Source organism: Salvelinus sp. IW2-2015, linkage group LG6.1 (assembly GCF_002910315.2).
Source record: "Salvelinus sp. IW2-2015 linkage group LG6.1, ASM291031v2, whole genome shotgun sequence".
NCBI classification, from domain to species: Eukaryota; Metazoa; Chordata; class Actinopteri; order Salmoniformes; family Salmonidae; genus Salvelinus; species Salvelinus sp. IW2-2015.
The window spans coordinates 20,153,863-20,176,353 of record NC_036845.1 but is presented as its reverse complement, the minus strand read 5'-3'; the positions used below and the strand labels follow the sequence as shown (position 1 = coordinate 20,176,353).

Sequence of the window (22,491 nt, the reverse complement as noted above, 5' to 3'; positions counted from 1 at the left end):
ATTTAGCAAACAAACAAGCTTTTCTGAGTGTAAAAAAATTAGCCCTGCTTAACAAAGCAGACACTTACCAGCATTTTTATTTTATTTTATCCACAGCGAGTGAGACGCAAATAAGACAAAACAAAGTAGGGAAATAAGCACTGGCATATGACTTGTTACAAGACATGTTACTGCACAAGACATAAATGGCCAGATGATCATTCCAACAGGCAAAGTCCAACAGCTCAACTGTACTAAGTCGTACAGAACGCATGCAGTGGTATGTATATGTGCTTGTTTGTGCCTGTGTACCAGGGTTTCCATTATGAAAATGTGGCGCTGGACATTTGACCAGCAGCACTTTAATTACCGGAAATATACCGAACCCATATGCATTGGATGTGTGAGCTGATCAGGGCTTCCACTCAGTGATCAGAATAACAGAAATCACATTTAGATTATGGTCATTCATATTAAAAGAACATGCAAGACGAGGAGGCAACAATGTTCTTACCAAATCCTGATGTACACTTTGAAGATGTCAGAATAACTGTTTACTTTTCCTCAGCCAACAAGACGAGGGAGTAATGAACAGCAAAATCACTAGCCTATGTCAACCTACTATCCCCCATAGAAAAGTTKACCTATTCTATTGGTCATCTTGTCGTTCTGTGCAAGAAAGAAATAGCCTATTCCAAACAGACTCTGGGACAGTTGTGGCACAATAGATCCTAAATTCATACAACCAGTAGGCCTAGGCTATGTAAAAACATATATATTTTTTTAAAGCAATGATTCTGATGCAACAGATCAGAACATTTAGCTTAAAAATGTTGAGAAACTATTATTTATTCACATTATGAGCGCAGCAATGCGCACAAGGCAGTAAGTTAGGCGTGAATGTTCGTTCCATAATGCAATTAGTGGGAAAACACATGTCGAAAAAGCACACCCCACATTCTAGTGGTTTCATGTGACAGAGAGAGGGGAGATCTAATATGCAGCCACTAGCATGGGTTGCTAATATGACTAGGATTGTGTCTTTGGCTACTGGACAATGAAAGAAAGTTGAGAACACCTGCTCTTTCCATGATACACTAACCAGGTGAATCCAGGTGAAGGCTAAGATCCCTTATTGATGTCACTTGTTAAATCCACTTCAATCAGTGTAGGGGAGGAGACAGGTTAAAGAAGAATTTTAAAGCCTTGAGACAATTGAGACATGGATTGTGTATGTGTGCCATTCAGAGGGTGAATGGGCAAGACAAAATAATTGGAGTGCCTTTGAACAGGGTATGGTGGTAGGTGCCAGGCGCACCGGTTTGCGTCAAGAACTGCAACGCTGCTGGGTTTCACGCTCAACAGTTTCCCGTGTGAATCGAGAATGGTCCACCAGCCAAAAAACATCCAGCCAACTTGACACAACTTATTGCAAATTGGTGTGACGTGTTGATGAAGCCTGTTTTCGGTAATACATAACAAATATACTGAACACGCGCCATTTTAATTTCACTAAATGATGCTAATTATCTTATAGACTGATAAGCATGACCAGTCAAATGTATTTACATAAACTGGTATTTCCATCAGTTAATAGGCTAAAAAGCATTATTTCGCAATGGGATTTGTTTCTTCTTCTCCCAGACAATTTGCAGGTGCCAATTTTATTTATCGAATTTTCAACAACAAAATTACATCCAGAAGCAGGCTATTACCGGCTAAGGAAAACCATTGCGTGTGCGTGAGTGTGTCTTTTACCCAGCAGCCAGGCGTACAGTCTGCGGTTGAGTGACATGTCCCTCCTCAGAACCACGTGCAGCGCTGCAGAGAGGATCCGAATCATGTCTGGACGGGTGGCCTGGAACAGCAACACACACAACAAAAGTAAGGAAATAATAGCTACGGTCAGATGAGTTCTTAATTAGAAGGATGCCGTAATTTGGGCTGTTTGGTCTCTGAGGCACTTTGTGCTTCGATGATTGAATGGAGAGGTGAACAGCCAAAGAAGCATCCACTGTGAGTCACTGCATGCTCTCTCTCCCTCTAACTGGATGTCGGATAGCCTCATCATCAAGAATGGCCAGTTCCCAAAAGTGCTGTGATTGCTGTCTTGTCTGCTGAGCAGTGCTGACAGAGTAGTGCAGATCTGTCCTTACCTGACTCATGTGAAATGGGAAGCAGAAGAGGATCAGGTCCAGGGTGCTCCTCTGGACCAGAACACTGGAGTCCTGCACTGACGTGCTGACTGCCTCCACCTGCAGGGTTCGACACCACACAGGGTTAAATCAAGCCCCATTTACATCTATCTAATGTACTGCAAATAATTTTGTGAATATGTCGAATTTCAGAACAACCAGACTAGGTTGACTCCTACTGCATTTGTTGCTTGTTATTGTTCTTCAGGAAAGAAGTAGGGCCCAAAGTTTTTTACGTTTTTTTTATTAGGAAAAACTCCTGGCCCTACTCAATAGGTTCACAGGATTTAATTTCTCAGTCTGCATCATGAATACACTACTAATGATTTCTAAAAGTTGCCCAAACACAGGCACTACAAGCTCTACTTGGTGTGTGCATCTTGGGGGGTTGGGATAAAAGAAAAAGACAAGTGTCTCTGAAAATGATTCTTCTTTTCGTGTACCATGAGCTCGATGTCGCTGCCCATGACGTAGAGCTGGTCCTCCATGGAGAGTTTGCGGTTGAGGTGCAGCAGGACAAAGGTGACCCCGGGCAGGCGCACGGCAGGGCTGGTCAGGATGCTGCCCCACAGGGCGCTGTAGAAGGCCGACTGCTCCACCGCCGCAGCCACCTTCTCCAGCAACATGTTGGTCCTGGAGAGGATTGCATTGAATTGAAATAACTGAATTTGGGTTGCAAATCAAACATACATTGACAAGACAACTGAATCCCAGATGACTGAATTGTTACTAAGGTTGATTCTGACCGAATATTTTTTTTCATCTTCATAATTAGCAATTCACTTCATTCAATTACATAATTTCTCTTTCTCCAGCCCTCCATCTCTTACCTATCATAGTACTCAGAGCCTTCCTCCAGGCCTGGTAGGACCCCAGTCAGCAGCCCCTGCAGGCCAGGTTTGAGGGTCTTCCCAAGGGGCAGGTAGTATGTCTCATACAGGCCCAGCAGCACCGGCTTCACAGACATAGCAGCATTGGAGAGTAGAGGGAACAGCCCAGAGCTGAAACAGAAAGCAGGGGGCAGGTGTTAGGTGGTGGGGTAATAGAGCAAAGGGGAAATTATGTGGCAGATAGGTCAACTGTAGAAAAATGTGCCTTATTTTCATTCTCTTACTAGTTCAAAGGAGATGGATTGAGGGTTAAGGCCCTGCGATAGATTTGCGTTCTGTCCAGGGGGTGTACTTCTACATCATGCTGCCTCACTCTACAGAAACAGGATAAACAGGCTCCTGCCCTATGGACCATTCTGGCTTGGACAAGCTTTATTTACTTACTTTACTAGTTCAAATTCAGTTTATGACATGTTTGCCAGTTACAATAAAGCTACTGTACTTCTCCTACTGTCCTGAACAAGTGTTGACATCCTGTAGCCTAGTCGGTACCTGTAGAGGAAGAGGTCTTTGGCCAGCCTCTTGGGCCCTATGATCTTGAAGATGATCTCGTAGGTCTCCAGGGCCTTGCGATGCCGGCTGGGCAGACTGGGTGGAGGATGGCAGCGTTGCTAGTCATTTGGGCACACTGGTCTAGATTGCTTGCCAAACCTGAAAATCCAACTAGACGTGTACAGTGCAATTACATTTTTCCATAATAGTGTCCGAGTTAAAAAATATATATATGCAATTTAGCGCATTAGAGATAGCATTGGTTTTAATTTGTACTGTGTCTTGTGTAATCCATCCACTAAAAGTACATATGTAAATACTCAAACAATAATGTTTTTCGTATCCCTTGTCTAGTTTGCCAGGCCAGAATGGTCTGCCATTCTAGGTACTCAAATTCTTGAGGGCTTGTCCACGCCGCCCACTAATTCCTGTATTGAGTCATGGCAGCTCACTTCCTCCTGTTATCCTCCTGGGTGGTATTCTGCTATTCAAACCAAGCCTACATAACACTTCACACGAGTGATGGAGTCGGGGCAGAAAGAGAAGGTCTACTTATCCATGTGAGTTTATGCTTATGAGTCAGAGTACATAATGGGAATTGGTGACTATTAGTCACTCTGTGCAAGGGCAGCGCCAGTCAATCTTCAGAATGACAGCATTGACAGAGAAGTACTGGATTGATGATGGAACAGATGGCGTTGTTATTGACCGTCGATATAAATATTACAATGTTTATTAGGAAAGTCTGACGTACAATGGAATATATGGCTAATGTGTATGTATAGTGCTTAAATCTGGTTTCTTCCAGACATGTTTAGTGAACAGATGCTTAGGTGATGGGCGCTCAACAGCAATTACAATTCAGTGAACAAAGAGAAGAAGTGTGTGTGAAGAGTTGGGTTCCAATACAATCAATCATATAACTTTTTCACAGCTTTGTGGACAACAGGTGTAGACTAACGTGAAATGCTACTTATGTCCATTCAACATGCAAGTTACAATTTAAAAAATAACATGAATAGTGGCACGTGAACAGCAATAAAATAATGGATTAAAAAAAAAAAACATGGCTTATATATAGGTATAGAAATACATGGTTGAATACACAGTAGTACCATATCGAAATATCAATTCAAACTTGGCAGACCACATTTCTCCCCCTGTAAAAGAAGGGACAGAACTCGTGTACGATAGATCTAATGAACAGCCTGCCATTGCCTACAATAAAATTTTTTGGTGATGGGGCGACACGAGACAATGAGGAGCCAGTGAACTTATGAGCGCATGTACTGCTGCAGGATTTAGGTTGCAAGAGAGCCTAATTCATAATGACACCAACTAATTGACAGAAATAATATATGCAAATATCAAAACGCAGCTCAATAGCTAGATGTACTATTTAAAAAGATGGAGACAAGACCAAGTGTTTTTCGAAGGCACGACTTATACACTATCAGCAGCTAAAAAATAACTCTCAACATAACTTGCACTACTCATTCAATAAGTTAGTAGCTAACTCAGTCAAGGCATGAACAACACCCAGATGGCACAATAGTACCATGTAACTTAGTTCGTGTACGTACAGCTGCAACGACTAGCTTTGGGACACATCATCTCAGACAGAACTAATCACGTGTTGTGTCCCAAAGCTAGCAACGACAGTCTGGCTATTTCTGGCGTGACAATTAACGATAAAGCTTACCGTTAGTAGGATATTTTGAAAACCACTGTCACTAAATTATTTATCCAGCTTTGACGAATGGAAAAAAAATCGGTCTGCGCTATTGGCACAGTGGAAATGTATTGCTTGCTAGGGTATGTATAGCAATGCCCGTATTGATGTTGCTGCTGCCGGGCCCCGTCGTCGACTCAGTTAAACGGTGCACTTGTCAAGTAAGCATACACGTCACAGTCAGTAATAAGTGTTCTACATATTCTGAGATAGCGATTTTACCTTTATTATTGATAACAAAACTACCATCAAAAACACACATGCCCTACGTTCAGTTTCACAAAGCCCAAACATCCCGTTACAGCTGTCCCAGACTGCATTGCAGATTGTAGCACGTCTACTTCTTTGTCGACTGCAATCCATCCTAGCGTAGACAAGTTCGGTCGTGTGATAGCTAGTCAAATATATGCATTAGAAGTCTTCACCGTTTTAAATGATAGGTTGATGATTTTTATGCTGCATTTACTTATTACATAGAATAGATGTAAAGCATTTCGTTTGTGGATCAGTTATCTATGTTAAAGAAAAGTAAACTGCACGTGTCTTTGTTGTTAAATTAGCCAGCTAACGTTAGCTATTGCGAGTACCAGAAGTAACGTTAAATAGAAGAAAAAGACAGACACGCCATGGGAGAAAATACCAAAGGAGCTGGGGACCCCAGTTGGGTGTTTATCGAACTAAGGAAGCGGTTGCAAAGTGGTCTTCTTGTTCTCCGGTAATTATTTGTGAAATAGTTAGCAAGCTCTAGCTAGGTAACGTTATCTAGTCTTAGCTAATGTCAGCTAGTTGTGCTAGCAGGACAGGACAGAGGGGGGTGCGTTCTCGCAGAACAGACGCAAAGAAAGGGATTCAGCATTTCAAGCACATTTATGTGATATTTATAACATCAACTGCGGGCCCTACATTACAGGGACTTAACCAAGACCTGGCTTTAGTCCCGATTGATTTTGGGTCAACCCCGAAACTTTTGCGCTGGTGCAATGGTGTAAAACAATTATACCGTTAGTCAACTGAATGCACCACTGAGTTCATAGAGCTGCGGTTACGTGTATTTCCCGAAGTCATCCAACGGTTATAATCAGGAGTGTAGTGCTGCAGGTGCCACTTCTCAGAATGGTGATATTTCTCGCAAGATCACTTAATGATTAATTAGTATTCTACATAACACACCAAATATAATGTCAGGCTACTCTTATACCAAAAACACCACGTAATTGTTTATGTCAATTTAGGATGATTGTGCTGAAGTTGTTGCATTTTTGTTCTCATGCTGTGGCTGTGTTTAACTCCATCTGCTAGAAAATTCGATTAGACAGTAGTTAGGCTGGTTACCCACCTTTACATCATTCAAGATTGAAATGCATATTCCCATGAAACTGATTGGATCAAATGGTTGGCATGCATGCAGCATGGACGTTTCACATGTAAAACGGGAATAATTATCATTCACGATTGACAGTGATGAAGGCCTAATTTATAATAAAGTAGGCATAATTTGGAGTTTTAGGATTTAAAAAATATAAAATTTTCCTCGAACTACTTAGAGTATGTGTAGGCAATCGTGCAATTTGGATTATGCATTGTATGTATATTATAAAAGTATCTTATACAATGTCGGTACATACAAAAATATCACTACTCCGCTGGTTATAATAAATGTAACGCAATTGCCATGTGTGGTCAACTGATAATACCAGCACCGTTTTGATTGAGAACAGAGTCACATAGCCTACTGATGTAAATACACGTGTACACTTTTCCCATAGGCTATTCAAGTCATTTGACATATTTTCTTATTGGTTAAAAAGGTCATAAGGCCTTCTATAACAGTATAGCTGAAACCACTATTGGCTTCATTGACTTACTGAATGTATTATCTTGTAATAGGCTAGGCTACTTGCTGATATATTATTGTTACAGTAGGCCTACCTTCACAATAACCTTATGGGGTTATTGACCACAATCAATTGAATGAATAATAAGTGTTGATTATTTGGCCTTGGAAAATACAGCGCATGGAAGAAAACATCGCGCTGCAGGAAGGGGTGTGTCACGTTCTGACCATAGTTCTTTTGTGTTTTCGTTGTTTTAGTGTTGTTCACGACGTGAGCTGAGTGGGCATTCTATGTTGTGTGTCTAGTTTTCCCGTTTCTATGTTTGGCCTGATATGGTTCTCAATCAGAGGCAGGTGTTAGTCATTGTCTCTGATTGGGAACCATATTTAGGTAGCCTGTTTTGTGTTGGGTTGTCTTCTGTCTTTGTGTCTATGCACCAGATAGGACTGTTTCGGTTTTTCATATTTGTTGTTTTTGTATTTTGTAGTGTTCACGGTTTTTGTCGTTATTAAACATGATGAACACTAACCACGCTGCGCTTTGGTCCGATCCCTGCTACACCTCTTCAGACGAAGAGGAGGAAATCTGCCGTTACAGGGTGCTGGAAGTGCTGCAGTTAAATTGAAATGCATGTGCCAATTATGTAACTACTCCCGTCTCTACAGAAATAAATGAAATCGTTGAAAATACTACACCAGAGAGCATAATATAGCCATAGATTATCAATATCTCTCTTATTTTTTTATGCTGTTGATTGTGTTTTGTCACATGAGCACCAAGGCTGCAGCCCGCGCGCCAAATATCAAACCGCCGACTGTTGCGTTGTAGCTGTCAATGAACAGCATTTTTTAAGTATTTTTGCAATATTTCAAAATACAATTGCGGGAAAATCTGTTTGTATAAGTGAGTGGCACCAGAAAGTTGGTGTACTTTAATTTCCTCATATTGTAGGCCTAAAATATGTGTATCCTCTCTTTTCATTGGCCTATGATATTGGTTGCATTTAAGACATGGGCAGTTCGTTTTATTGATCTCAGTAGGACTATTTCAACGTCAGAGTAACTTGCCATTTTTTATACCACACAATTTGTGTGGTATAAAAATTATTATTAATATCTCCAGTCATATAAAATGATGTAGAATTGCAGAAATGTATATTAGAAAAGGTCCTCTTTTTCTCCTCTGACCTACAACCCCCTCAGTCCCTGCTCTTCAGATATGACCCCCGACTGTTATGAAACTGGTGACGGCCCTGCCTTTACATCACATGTATTTGGCCAACATGTTCTCATGGATGTAATGCTGGGTTTTGAAGTAGGAAATGAACAGTTTCACATTGGGCAATTTTTTTGTTTCGTTGATATTATAAAATTAAATGGGCCATTCCAGCTGTGGCAGCTAGTCAGACTTAACATGGACTTGAGAACATAAAACATGCTCTTAAGTCAAAATGTTTTGTTTTAATAGGGCCCTAATGCTGCATTTGGACTGTTAACAAAAGCATCATTAGGGCCCTATTCAGACTTGAGATAAGTTGACTTAAGATGGACTTAAAACAAAATATTTTGACTTAAATCCATGTTTTATGGACCTAAGTCCATGTTAAGTCTGCTTATCTCAAATTTGAATCGGCCCCTAATGAATCTTTCCATCTCTGAGAATAAATGTATACTCTTCTCACTTAATGCTGCTTTTCGACTGTAACACCCGTGTTACACTAGTGTATACACCCTTCTGCGATACTTGGGAAATTGTGTTTCCACTGTTAGGGCTGACAGTGAGGACTTGTGAAGAGCAGAATCAACTACCTCTGCATAGGTTATCAAAACAGTTGCTTTGTGAGAAGGTGTTAAAGTTCACAGTTAGCCATTGTTATGTAAACACAATCTGAAAAGTACCAGTGGCCTGGCTTTTGCCCCTAGTGAGAGCAGGTCTGCCGGGTCTGCTGTAGCCATGGCCCAGTGAGACACGGTAGATGGAAACAGAAAAGTCCCCTAAATGTGTTACAGTTTATTGGTGTGGGATTCTGTAGGTCAGGCCTATAGCCTAGTCGGTGCTTTGCTGCATAGCCTAATTGTTATATAGTTGGATAATATCTTGTAAAAAAGAGCAGGTTTACTGGTTAGAGACCCTTGTTTTACCAATCGCTTGTGTATTGTCTGGTGTGGCAGTAGTAGCCTATATGAAGTAGACTTGTGTCGAAATATCTAATTGTAGACAGAATAATTTAGAGCAAGTCTGATGATGGTTCCTTCCAGTTGTTTGTTGTTGCTTCCTCCACTCGATTGGAAGTGAGAAAATTCAATGCATCCGACCCAAGTCTTTAATGCTGTCTTCGCTGGGAAATATGTTTTTCTTCCTGGGGGACAGCAGTTGTGTCAAGCATGGACAGAGACGCATTGCATGGTTAGTGAAATAATTGCATCGAACCCAGAGATTGAGCAGAGGGCAACATATCATCTGTGCATGAGTGCATCAGGGGTGTCGCTGCCAGGGGGAAAAAAACATTTTCTGTATTAGACCAACATTGTACATGCGCTTTCCCCTACCCTCCACTCTTTTTTTCTTCCTTAATTTCTCTTTCTTACACACACACACACACACACACAATATAAATCTCTTTATTTCTCTCTCTTCAGTTTGCCTACAGCTGTTTTCCTTTTCCCTTCTTCAGAGCAGTGAGTGCATCCTTTCTCTTTGCAAGTTTTCCTCTTAACTCATTAGACTTCTACTTTGAGCTGAGACAGCAACAAGCAGGAGGTAGAGGGGGATAAGGACAGGTTGGAAGGTTATGATAAATTACTTTAGTACTGTCACACACTCACACACACACTGGTCTATCATTCACTTGTTTATCATCCACTTGTCAAGGAACGCGGTCTAATTTGTCTGTTAGCCATTGTGCAGAAGCCTGCCATTATGCTGAATCATTAATCCAATTGTATATGTTTTGTTACCTGTGTTTAGAAAAATAAGACTCTGTCTGTCCCTCCCTCAGGAGAGATGTGGCTACGAGCTATGCAGAGGTGAGCGTTACAGGAGGAGATTCGTCCCTCCACATCCGGACTCCTCGGGGCCTGCTAATCGTGGAGCTGCCAGCAGGGGTCAGCCTCGTGGAGGGCTCCTGCAGGGAGGCACCTGGAACAGGAGACGAGATACACTTCAGAATGCGCCTCAATGTGGACCAGCACACAGATGACACAGGTAATGGTGAGGCTAGCTCTATGGACGCACTTAAAAATAAATGTGTGCACGTACGCACGCACACCACACACACAGAGACAGAGAATTACTACCATTTAAATGTATGTTTCTCACATAGCCTAATTACCATCTCCACTTCAGGTAAGATGGAACAGTATCAGCAGATAATTTGTTATTTATGGCTGATTTATATAATTTATTCTCATCTGGTTTGAGTCAGTTAGTCTGTGGCTGTGAAGCCTTCCCTCAAACTGAGACAGTGGAGGAGTCCTCCTGTGTGCTCTCTGTAGCCTGATCAGCCCACACAGTACTGATCTATAAAGGACTGAGTCATCAGCTCAGTAATTGTCCCGTCATGTCTGGTGCCTAAAGCTATACACACTGATAGATATACAGACAATGTGAATATTTGACCTGAATCAGCTGTAACTTGATTTTCCAAATAGTCTGGGTAGCCATTTGATTAGATGTTCAGGAGTCTTATGGCTTGGGGGTAGAAGCTGTTTAGAAGCCTCTTGGACCTAGACGTGGCACACCAGTACCGCTTGCTGTGCGGTAGCAGAAAGAACAGTCTATGACTAGGGTGGCTGGAATCTTTTGACAATTTTTAGGGCCTTCCTCTGACACCACCTGGTATAGAGGTCCTGGATGGCAGGAAGCTTGGCCCCAGTGATGTACTGGGTCGTACGCACTATTCACTGTAGTGCCTTGCGGTCGGAGGCCGAGCAGTTGCCATACCAGGCAGTGATGCAACCAGTCAGGATGTTCTCGATGGTGCAGCTGTAGAACCTTTTGAGGATCTGAGGACCCATGACAAATATTCTCCTCAGGGGGAATATGCCCTCTTCACGCCCTCTTCACGACTGTCTTGGTGTGCTTGGACCATGTAAGTTTGTTGGTGATGTGGACACCAAGGAACTTGAAGCTCTCAACCTGCTCCACTACAGCCCCAATCGATGAGAATGGGGGCATGCTCGATCCTCCTTTTCCTGTAGTCCACAATCATCTCCTTTGTCTTGATCACGTTGAGGGAGAGGTTGTTGTCCTGGCACCAGTCTGTTTTCTTCCGTTTGGTGTCCAATGAATACACCCCAGGTTTACTTTGTCTCACTCATCAGATCTGGCTTATATTAACTGTAGTCATTGCAGCACTAACCTGAGAGAACAGGGGTCATATCCATATCCACAAAAAGTCTGATCTAGGGGGCAAAAGTCGATAAACACTGCGGTGGTAGCGGACTGGCGGTGGTGAAAGCAGCTTGGAAGAAAGCTGGCAATTAATCTGTTTTTGAGCACTCCTTCTCTGAAATGCTTTTTGGATATGGGCCCAGACCCCTAAGACCCCAGGCCTTCATCTCTCTGCCTGTGTTCACTGTGTGTTTTATGGTGTGACGGAGTAATTTACCTCTCCAGCTGAGAGGAAGCCGGCCCAGCCGACGCAACACAAGGACAGCTGGGGGGGTATTCATTGACAAGTCCAATCAAAAACAGATTGATTGGCAGCTTTCTTCCAAGCTTCTTTCACCACCGCCAGTCCGCCACCACCCCAGTGTTTATCGACTTTTGCTCCGTCTCTAGGTGAAGCTCTTTTCCGCCGATAGAGTTGTTTATGTTTTCTGTGGCTACTCTCTCCTAACAGAGGCCCTGGGGAGTGTGATGGAGAGGCTGCTGGTCCAAGAGAGTTATTGCTTCCACTGCCAGTCCTGTGGGACCAGGGTGCTGGAGGAGAGGTGAGACGACCCCAGGAAGGAAGTTGGTTTGTTGGTTAATTTACGTCCTCCGTTCAGACACAAGAAGCGGTGCCGCTCATAATAGTGGAGAAGATGGGTTCGGTGAGGGAGATGGATGGCTGTTTGAGCTAGAGGACAATGCTGTGGTCTGTCTCAGCTCATCTCCCAATGTCATGGAGACATTGGATAGGGGGATACATGCACACCCACACACACCTGCCATAGCTTAGTGAATACATATGTTTGTGACATTATGTCATGGAAAATGGGTAGAACTGGAATATTGCCCAGCTTTCCCTGTTAATGCAAATATGTTTTTGATTGATTCATGCAAATAGGTTTTTGATTGAAGTTATCGATTAATTTCATCACAGTACAAATAGTCTCCATTGTGCAACAATGTAATGTCATTGATTTTTCTCAGGGTGTTCAAGCGAGTGCTCCCTCTCCCCAACGGCAACTGGAGCTCTCTGGTGGATGACTGGTGCTGCCACCCGGACCCCTTTGCCAACCTGAAGCTGCTGCCCCGAGCGGAGGACTGTTTACTGGGCGACACTCACCTCCTTGTGCACCGGGATAGAGGCTGTGAGGAGACTCTCACCCAGGAGCTCAGCCCCAGGCCCATCACCAACAAAATGGCTGATGGTCAAAATCAGGACACACAGGTGAGAGGCGGCAAGGAAGGAAGGAACCTCTGAGGCAGAAGATCAATGCTGTTTTAGCATTGCTCATCACTTTGATGTTCGTTAGATACATCATTTTGGCGTTTCACCTCGCTCCCACTCCCTCCCCAATGTGCTGTATACCTACCAAAAAGTTAAGCAACATTTTCGTGTTTGGAAAGTGTACTGTAGTTACATCAGCAGTGTATGTGCTTCAGGCTCATTGTTAGTGAGAGACTGTATCTGTATACCCCCATCCCACTGGGCTCGAGACTGGCAGGATGAGATGGACACATTCTACTTCACTACCAGCAGCAGCTAGCAGCACTCCCTTTTAGAGAGAGAACTTGAGGAGGCGGGCAGACAGGCAGCACATCAACACATATCGTGAGCCACTTTAACCCGAGCCTACAGCCAGGCCGGGTGTTTGAAGCCAAGCTTCTTTCTTTTTTTTATTATTATTATTATTTTAAAATCTCTCTGCCGCTCTCGCTCTCTCTCTCTCTCTCTCTCTCTCTCTCTCTCTCTCTCTCTCTCTCTCTCTCTTTCCATCACTATCTGGAGTGGGATTGATTTCCCTCTCCATCTATTAGTCACTATCTGTGGCTCAGCCTGGGCCTTTTAGTGTGGCTGTGGATGGGAAGTGGAAAGAGAGATGAGGAGAGGAATTCTGCCTGCCCATTGCTCTCTCCTCTTTTAGGCTGTTTGATTTTGGTTATCGATTTCCGTTTTGGATTAACTTAAATTAGAACTGTGTGTTCTTGTCTTTAGCTTTATTTTGTATTTTTCTGTTCTTTTTGTAGAAACCCAACCGCAGGCGTACACTGATCTCCTGTAAGAGCTGTACAGCCGGCCTGGGAGAGGCTGTGGCACCAGGTACATAACAGTCATTATAGAATAGATACTGTATATTGTCAATTTTTTCAACAGGAATTTATTGATTTGATGTCATAATACCCAATGTCACACACACACACACACACACACACAAACACACACTGGCTGGGAGCAGCACAGCGTCTGCCTCAGAGCGACACTACCAGAGCAATTTTAGTGCTTAAGTTCCTTGCTCAAGGGCACAAAGGCAGTGAATGGCATGAGATCAGCAGCCCTTCGTTTGCCAGTTCAATTCCCAACTTTTATCATCTAACCTGGGGCTTGAACCATAATAAAGTTGCATTGCATTAGGAAAGACGCCCAGGCCAGGTTTTGTCTGCATGAGGGTTCGCTCAATAGTAACAGTTTCTGTAAATGTTGCAGGGACCCTGAAACTCTACATCACAGAGGTGACAGTGAGACCCAGTGTGGGAGACAGCCAGTTTGATACCTCCCTAGACAGGTAACTATGCTGATGCTTCTCAGACTGGTGCATATTGCTGTAACATCTGTGGATACTCATCATCATACGGATACTCAGCTTCTCAAAGTGCAAATCAATGTAAACGTATCGTTTTTCATTATGCAGATGACAGATATGACCTTTTGTTACTAGAATGCCAACGAGATGTAGAATATTATGTTAGACACAGAAGGTAGAATTCATAATGATGGTTAACCATGCCCTACTCTTCCACAGGTCACTGTTTCTGGAACAGACCATAGCTGCCAGACTGGTGGAGCTGTCCTCCTCCCAGAGCATGTTTCGTTTCTCTATCCAGACCCCAGATGGAAAAGCCTTCATATTGGTAAGAGGTGTGAGCAAGAGCGCTTGAAATATGCGAGGTGGAGACGGTGCATTTGCATTGGTGAAATGTGTGTGGCTTTAACCGAGAGGATGTGAAGTGTTAAATGACTTCTTCTGATCCTCAGCTCTGGCTCCTGAACAGTGACTCCCTCATCGTCTCTCTCTCTGCCACTATGTCATCGACTGTCAGAGGTGATGCTGTCCCCTCTCCCAGCCACCGCCAGTGTTCTGAGCATCAATCACCCACTAAGGCTGGCAGCGCCGTCAAAGTCCTCTATCTCCCCTGTTCTCCCTCTGCCAGCACTGGGAACACACACCAAGAGTGAGATATAGCCTCCATACCAATCTCCTGCTGAATGTCAGCCTGACAGCCTCTGCATTTCTGCTAGAGTATGATTTTTTTAATTATAAAATGGTGTTTTGCAACTGAGAACAGGAGGATTCTTCACTTCTGTTATGATTTCCTTCTTCCTCTTCACCTGAGAGAAGTCTGGTTTTGCTTTGTAGGATGTGACAGCCCCTCCAGCAGACTGGCAGCAGAGCTGTAATTAACAAACTGTAGATGAAAGGAGAGGACTCCACTCCTATCTGCACGGCACTACAGTACAGCGTAACTCAGCGCATCACATCAGTGCTGTTCACTGCATGTAGGATGGGAAATTGCCTGCTGTTTTAAGGATAACGGGGTATTCAGGGGTATTCAAATCTGGACCTCGAAGCCAGTTCCACTGCTGATTTCCATTCTTCCCATCTAATCAGGGACTGATTTAGACCTGGGACACCAGGTGGGTGGAATTAAATATCAGGTAAGAACAGAAAGCCTGCAATACTCTGGAAATCCTGGCTCGGATTTGAATACACGAACACCCTACGTCAAGGCTCTCCAACCCTGTTCCTGGAGAGCTACCATCCTGTAGGTTTTCGCTCCAACCTTAGCACGCAGGTTGATAATTAGCAGGTCGATAAGCTAAATCAGGTTAGTTACAACTGGGGTTGGAGCGAAAACCTACAAGAGGTTAGCTCTCCAGGAACAGGGTTGGAGAGCCCTGACCTACACTAGCTTCAACCGGATCACTCCTCCAACATTTCGGGAAGAAAACAGCGTGGCTATTGGCTGAGACAGCTTATATGAAGGTGGGGAAGTGGTAGAGAAACATCTGTTTCATCTAGGCCTACATACTGTTACATATGTGACATTCATCCCTGACCATGTTTTAATTCAGTTAGCCGTGTTAAGTCACTGAGCACCGTCTGTCTTGGTTGAACGTACTGGAGGTGACGTGGTGTTTGTTGGAGATGCACGCCAGTAATGTGTCTCTAATTGGTAGGAGAATCAGTGAGCCTCTGCTTAATTGAATTGTGGCTGTCTGTCACTGAGTGCCATGACTTGATTAGTGTAGAGTTGACGACTGCAGAACTAATCTAATTTATTACCAGGGGTGTACTCATTAGTACAAACCGTAGAAAAACATTTTTGCAATGAATATGAGGGTTTCTTATTGGAAAAGTTCAAGTTAGTCCCTCCCTGTTTCAGCCGTATGCTTCTGTTTGGACAATGGTTCCTAAACACTACACCCCAGGTGGACTTGGGTGACTGTTGAAGTGTTATGACCAGCGCTGCATGTGTTATGCTTTTCTTTACTGTAAAAGCAGTTGTATTCACTGTGTACTAAGTGAGTGTTACTTTCTATACTAAGGGCTTATCAGCATTTTAACTCTGCGTGTCTCTCACAGAGCTACTGCACAGATGGCCAAATGTAATGAAAAAACCTGGATCGCTTCTACAACCTGTGACAGGGAATCAATCTCTCCCTCACTTTCTCATTCCTCCATCCCTTTCAAAATCTCGCTGTTCAACATTACCCAGTGATATATTCCAATTATTTGATTAACATCATAACACTTTTCAAACTGGGATTTATGTCCCCTTGCCTAGAAGATGTGAACCTCTGAGAGATATTTGACTTATGTGTTACTCTGACTGATGCAGTGTTGTACATTTTCTTCATGTCTTTCCCTCGGTCTCGTTATTTTTTAAATTTCTTTGTCTCTTTCTCTCACTATCCCTTATCTCTGTGTGTGTCCAGTGTTGTAGACACCTGGGAGAAGGACATCGGTGTCCACCCCGTAGACCTGCCCCAGACCACGTGCCAGGAGCTGTTGTCGGTGCTGACAGCCAGTACTTCCTGTCTCCCTCTGTCGCTGCATTCCATGAACTCCTACCAGGTAACAGGGCCTCTGGGTAATGTAGGCAGAGCTTCTCCCGTTGGCAGGAGGAGCACGACACTGTTTGATTCCATATTGCTGCTATCCATTATTTACAGCCTCTGCCTAGTAAAAAAGTTACAGCCTCTGCCATGTGAAAAGTTTTCAATTGGCTCATTCATCCCCCTCCTCTCCCCTGTAACTATTCTCCAGGTCGTTGCTGCAAATGAGAACGTGTTCTCAGTCAACTTACCTGGTAAAATAACGGTAAAATAAAAATAAATAAAAAATAGCTATCGTTGCGGCCATTTTTTAAAGCTCATTTTCGAAAAGCGGTCCAGAGGGATTTTTTGACAAACTATCTTTAGAAGACGCTGGAGCACCGCCAATACTGTTGGGCAGTCAAACTTATTAGTGCACACAGAAACAGTCTCCTCTACTGTACAAAAAGGGAGAGTTTTCTTGCACCAAGGCAAGACTAGGAGGTGTAAACTTTGCTGACTTCACCAGGGACTCTCCAAAGACTTTCCAGACAGTTGCACAGTAATTACCGACATTGTCTCATCCCTGCCTCTTTACCTGTCACAGCAGCACTCACCTGAGAGCCAGACGTATAGTTGAAGAAGTTGAAGGAGCCTAACATCCACAAATCATGTGAAAAAGAACAAACATTTGAGCTCCGGCATATTTAGTGTGGCTGTAAATAAGGCCTCTGGCTCCTGTCTCATTATATAGTTATCATGACTCTGGGTCCTTTGGTTAAAATGCTTTCTACTTACTGTTCTCACTTCCCACCACTGCGACAGTACCAAACCTCTACGAGACTGCATATTACGTTTAAGAGCTCTCTCGCTCTCTCTCTCTCCCAGGCTCTGCAATCTCATATTTTGTGTTTCTTCCCTCTTTCACAAAACTCTGTTACTTGCCCTCTGGGTCTGTACAGGGGAGGAGGAACTCATATTTGACTCTGGAAGAAGCTATCAATTTCACTTAGATAGAAAAAGGGGAGAGAGAGAAAATGGGAAAAGTAAGGAAAGGAGTTATCTTCAGTTTGTCGTATTTCAGTCTGATAGGCGTTAGAGTTAGTAATTCCGTACATTCCAGATGTCGCAATAAGTCTTTTTTAGTTTACATACATATTTTCCATCGAAACCATCAATTGTCTACAGTTGCGATGCCGTACTCCCCCCACGTTACCATATTCCCAAGTCCCGTTCATCACTCGTCTGGAAATCGAGGATATCAATGTCTTGTCCTGACCGTGAGTGATTATGCTATTGCTGAAAAGGGACTTGTTTTAGGACGGGGGTACTTTAGACTGCATGTCACTAAAATGGGGGAAGAGACAAGAGGGACTAAGGGGAGTGATGAAGAGTGTCTGATTTAGTCATTTAAATGCCTCCACTGGAGAGATGGATTCACTGCTCTGCTGTAGGCCTAGTAGTACCAGAGAGTAATGCGATCACATCGTCAGATAGAGTTACAGCAGATGAGGGCTGAAAACTACCAAATTGATAATGTAGCCCTAATAGTGTGTGTGTGGGCATGTGAAATGGTGAGTGGGCCTTCCAGTGCCAGTCTATTGTGTTAGCCCTTCTAACCAGATCTAGCCTCTCATTATTGGAGGAGGAATGGTGTGTTGTCTGGGATGTTGTGTTCCACCTCTGAGCTGTGCTGCGGTGTAATGGGGTGTAAAGTACTTCCAGTACAGCGTGCCACCCCTGCCACAGAACCCCCCCCCCCCGCCTGCCAGCTCATTAATCTCCCACACAGAGAGGCACACTGGAAGATAAAACTGGACAGAAAAAGGTAAGGGGCACCATGCTGGAAAAATGTTATCTATATCAAGTCTCACCCTGACGATGTCTTGCACTGTGGCGTATTGTTGAAATGATTTACCTCCCTCAGATACACGCGCCTGAGGGAGGTAAGGGAATGCATGAAACATGGGATTCGTCGGAAGAAGGATTCTCTGCTAACCCGCACTGTATTGTATTAGACTGAAAGACTTGTGACACTCAGTCAGTGTGGCTGGTCCCCGTCATTTAGATGACTCGGTCAGTTGCTGTGGCACTCCTCAGTCAGAATCGGAAACCTCCCTCAGTCAGTAGCTTACATCACACTTTGAGAAATGCCTTATTCCCTACAGAACACTGTTTCAGTGTAGACAAGCTGCTTTCACTTCAGCAGCCAGTTCCCATTCACACATGTCATTTGTTTTTTTCCCCCCCCCTCAGTTATTTTTCTCGTCAAGTGGAGTAAATAATATTCCCTCTGTCACCTCGCCAAGATGTTGAGTGTTGTGATAACTGAACGCCTGTACGAGAGCACCAAATCTGAGCCTATAGCTTTTGACGCTTCTCTTCTCTAGTCGTATCAGCCCTTTTAACGCTGACAGATTAACACCCCGCTGTGAATACTACTACCTCTGACAAAAGAGCCATAGTACAGTGATGGAAAGAAAATAAACTACTGGCAAATGCAATCTCCCGGTACTGAAAGAAGTGTTTCTCTCATATCTAAAAAAGGAAAAGAAAAAGAAGAAGAAAAAAAATAATATATATATATAATAATAATATCCCTAGGAGAGTAGATGTTTTTAAAGGAGGCGGGCTGAAATTGTATTTCCATTATTAGAATTTGTAACTGCCGTGAGCTCACGACGAAGCTGTGATGAGAAACTGTTTCGCCCGTGGGTAGGACATTAACATATCACAACTATTCCTGGAATGTAGCAGGACCTTGTGTCAATAATAATTCATTTAATTTCAAGTGTTTTTCTCACACCCAAGCTGGCATTTTCTTTTAAATAATAAAAACAATCCAAAAAACAGAACATAGACAAGAAACAAGGCTATATACAGGGATCATCAGGTCCGGAGGACACGAGAACAGAATTAGCAGAGGTCCTTGAAAGCTTTTGTGAGCAGCACGGTCTTGAGCTGTGTTTTTAAAAGAGGACAGAGACACTGCACTAATTATGTCTGGAAGAGACTCTACCCTAATAGTGTTTTCCACAGCCGCGGCGCCCTGTCACCTATAGTTTTTAGTCTGCTGCTGAAGGAAGACGGACCTGGAGGAGCGAAGGGTGCTTGTGAGGCAGGGGGATAGAACAAGGTCAGACAGGTACTTGTGTCCAGAGTTTAGGATAGGTTGGTAGGTGTGAAACAGGATTTTGTAGTTGATGCGTGAGCATACAGTGGGGCAAAAAAGTATTTAGTCAGCCACCAGAGATTTTGAGTGAAAACCTCCTTCCATCAGCAAGGGCATTGAAGATGAAACGTGGCTGGGTCTTTCAGCATGACAATGATCCCAAACACACCGCCCGGGCAGGAGTGGCTTCGTAAGAAGCATTTCAAGGTCCTGGAGTGGCCTAGCCAGTCTCCAGATCTCAACCCCATAGAAAATCTTTGGAGGGAGTTGAGGATGAATGAGCCAATTGAAAAACTTTTCACATGGCAGAGGCTGTAACTTTTTACTAGGCAGAGGCTGTAAATAATGGATAGCAGCAATATGGAATCAAAACAGTGTCGTGCTCCTCCTGCCAACGGGAGAAGCTCTGCCTACATTACCCAGAGGCCCTGTTACCTGGTAGGAGTTCATGGAATGCAGCGACAGAGGGAGACAGGAAGTACTGGCTGTCAGCACCGACAACAGCTCCTGGCACGTGGTCTGGGGCAGGTCTACGGGGTGGACACCGATGTCCTTCTCCCAGGTGTCTACAACACTGGACACACACAGAGATAAGGGATAGTGAGAGAAAGAGACAAAGAAATTAAAAAATAACGAGACCGAGGGAAAGACATGAAGAAAATGTACAACACTGCATCAGTCAGAGTAACACATAAAGTCAAATATCTCTCAGAGGTTCACATCTTCTAGGCAAGGGGACATAAATCCCAGTTTGAAAGTGTTATGATGTTAATCAAATAATTGGAATATATCACTGGGTAATGTTGAACAGCGAGATTTTGAAAGGGATGGAGGAATGAGAAAGTGAGGGAGAGATTGATTCCCTGTCACAGGTTGTAGAAGCGATCCAGGTTTTTTCATTAATTTGGCCATCTGTGCAGTAGCTCTGTGAGAGACACGCAGAGTTAAAATGCTGATAAGCCCTTAGTATAGAAAGTAACACTCACTTAGTACACAGTGAATACAACTGCTTTTACAGTAAAGAAAAGCATAACACATGCAGCGCTGGTCATAACACTTCAACAGTCACCCAAGTCCACCTGGGGTGTAGTGTTTAGGAACCATTGTCCAAACAGAAGCATACGCTGAAACAGGGAGGGACTAACTTGAATTTTCCAATAAGAAACCTCATTTCATTGCAAAATGTTTTTCTACGGTTTGTACTAATGAGTAACCCTGGTAATAAATTAGATTAGTTCTGCAGTCGTCAACTCTACACTAATCAAGTCATGGCACTCAGTGACAGACAGCCACAATTCAATTAAGCAGAGGCTCACTGATTCTCCTACCAATTAGAGACACATTACTGGCGTGCATCTCCAACAAACACCAGTCCACCTCCAGTACGTTCAACCAAGACAGACGGTGCTCAGTGACTTAACACGGCTAACTGAATTAAAACATGGTCAGGGATGAATGTCACATTGTAACAGTATGTAGGCCTAGATGAAACAGATGTTTCTCTACCACTTCCCCACCTTCATATAAGCTGTCTCAGCCATGCCACGCTGTTTTCTTCCCGAAATGTTGGAGGAGTGATCCGGTTGAAGCTAGTGTAGGTCAGGGCTCTCCCAACCCTGTTCCTGGAGAGCTAACCTCTTGTAGGTTTTCGCTCCAACCCCAGTTGTAACTAACCTGATTTAGCTTATCGACCTGCCTAATTATCAACCTGGCGTGCTAAGGTTGGAGCGAAAAACCTACAGGATGGTAGCTCTCCAGGAACAGGGTTGGAGAGCCTTGACGTAGGGTGTTCGTGTATTCAAATCCGAGCCAGGATTTCCAGTAGTTGCAGGCTTTCTGTTCTTACCTTATATTTAATTCCACCCACCTGGTGTCCCCAGGTCTAAATCAGTCCCCTGATTAGATGGAAGAATGGAAATCAGCAGTGGAACTGGCTTCGAGGTCCAGATTTGAAATACCCCTGAAATACCTCCGTTTCCTTAAAACAGCAGGCAATTTCCCATCCTAACATGCAGTGAACAGCACTGATGTGATGGCTGAGTTACGCTGTACTGTAGTGCCGTGCAGATAGGAGTGGAGTCCTCTCCTTTCATCTACAGTTTGTTAATTACAGCTCTGCTGCCAGTCTGCTGAGGGGCCTGTCACATCCAACCAAGCAAAACCAGACTCTCCTCTCAGCGTGAAGAGGAGAAGAAACTATCATATACAGAAGTGAGAATCCTCCTGTTCTCAGTTGCAAACACATCCATTTATATATTAAAAAAATCATACTCTAGCAGAAATGCAGGGCTCGTCAAGGCTGACATTCAGTAGGAGAATGGTAATGGAGGCTATATCTCACTCTTGGTGTGTGTTCCCAGATAGTGGGCATGAGGGAGAACAGGGGAGATAAGGATTTTGACGGCGCTGCCAGTCCTTAAGTGGGTTGATTGACGCTCGAGAAACTTGGCGGTGCCTGGGAGAGGGGACACGCATCACCGGTTCTGACAGTCGATTGACATAGTGGTCTAGAGAGTAGAGAGATGTTAGGGAGTCACTGTTTCAGCTACGAGCCAGAGCTTGAGGTATCAGAAGAAGTCATTTAACACTTCAATCCTGCTCGGTTTAAAGCACACACATTTCACCAATGCAAATGCACGTCCGTCCACCTCGCATCTTTATTGTCAGCGCGCTCTGTCGCCTCACAGTCCGGAAAATCACGCCCTCTATACCAATATGAAGGCTTTTCCA

General features: G+C 43.7%; 4 protein-coding genes and 1 long non-coding RNA gene across 6 annotated transcripts in view; 2 read left to right on the top strand and 3 right to left on the bottom strand.

Moving 5' to 3' along the window:
* The window catches only part of pcdh20 (protocadherin 20), a gene marked incomplete at its 3' end in the record, with an annotated part of 23,934 nt that extends 21,454 nt beyond the window's left edge, over positions 1 to 2,480 (bottom strand). Inside the window, 3 exon segments of the mRNA XM_070443768.1 lie at positions 1,738 to 1,837; positions 2,136 to 2,234; positions 2,457 to 2,480. Coding sequence (XP_070299869.1) covers positions 1,738 to 1,837; positions 2,136 to 2,234; positions 2,457 to 2,480 — 223 coding nt within the window.
* Positions 1 to 22,491, top strand: part of LOC111965284 (inhibitor of Bruton tyrosine kinase) — a 143,505-nt gene that overhangs the window by 44,062 nt on the left and 76,952 nt on the right. The gene's annotated exons all lie outside the window — the stretch shown is intronic.
* Positions 2,445 to 4,116, bottom strand: LOC111964696 (protein DOP1A). Its single transcript, XM_023988532.2, has 4 exons — positions 4,109 to 4,116; positions 3,557 to 3,652; positions 3,005 to 3,175; positions 2,445 to 2,807 (listed from the first exon to the last, which is right to left on the bottom strand). Exons 1-4 carry the CDS (start codon positions 4,114 to 4,116, stop codon positions 2,537 to 2,539), a joined length of 546 nt encoding a protein of 181 aa, XP_023844300.2. The 3' UTR covers positions 2,445 to 2,536.
* The window catches only part of ube3d (ubiquitin protein ligase E3D), a 24,141-nt gene continuing 7,434 nt past the window's right edge, over positions 5,785 to 22,491 (top strand). Inside the window, exons 1-9 of the mRNA XM_023989367.2 lie at positions 5,785 to 6,003; positions 10,122 to 10,327; positions 11,967 to 12,057; positions 12,482 to 12,722; positions 13,523 to 13,595; positions 13,980 to 14,058; positions 14,296 to 14,404; positions 14,529 to 14,725; positions 16,491 to 16,629. Coding sequence (XP_023845135.1) covers positions 5,915 to 6,003; positions 10,122 to 10,327; positions 11,967 to 12,057; positions 12,482 to 12,722; positions 13,523 to 13,595; positions 13,980 to 14,058; positions 14,296 to 14,404; positions 14,529 to 14,725; positions 16,491 to 16,629 — 1,224 coding nt within the window. The 5' untranslated portion in view covers positions 5,785 to 5,914. The remainder of the gene's footprint in view (positions 6,004 to 10,121; positions 10,328 to 11,966; positions 12,058 to 12,481; positions 12,723 to 13,522; positions 13,596 to 13,979; positions 14,059 to 14,295; positions 14,405 to 14,528; positions 14,726 to 16,490; positions 16,630 to 22,491) is intronic.
* LOC111965291 (uncharacterized) overlaps positions 9,114 to 22,491 on the bottom strand; it is a 29,427-nt gene continuing 16,049 nt past the window's right edge. The window contains exons 2-3 of one of the 2 annotated variants that reach the window (XR_002877495.2): positions 10,081 to 10,261; positions 9,114 to 9,861 (exon numbers count right to left, since the gene is read on the bottom strand). This is a non-coding gene — a long non-coding RNA (uncharacterized lncRNA). The remainder of the gene's footprint in view (positions 9,862 to 10,080; positions 10,262 to 22,491) is intronic. The other variant, XR_011480042.1, reaches the window with a different exon arrangement.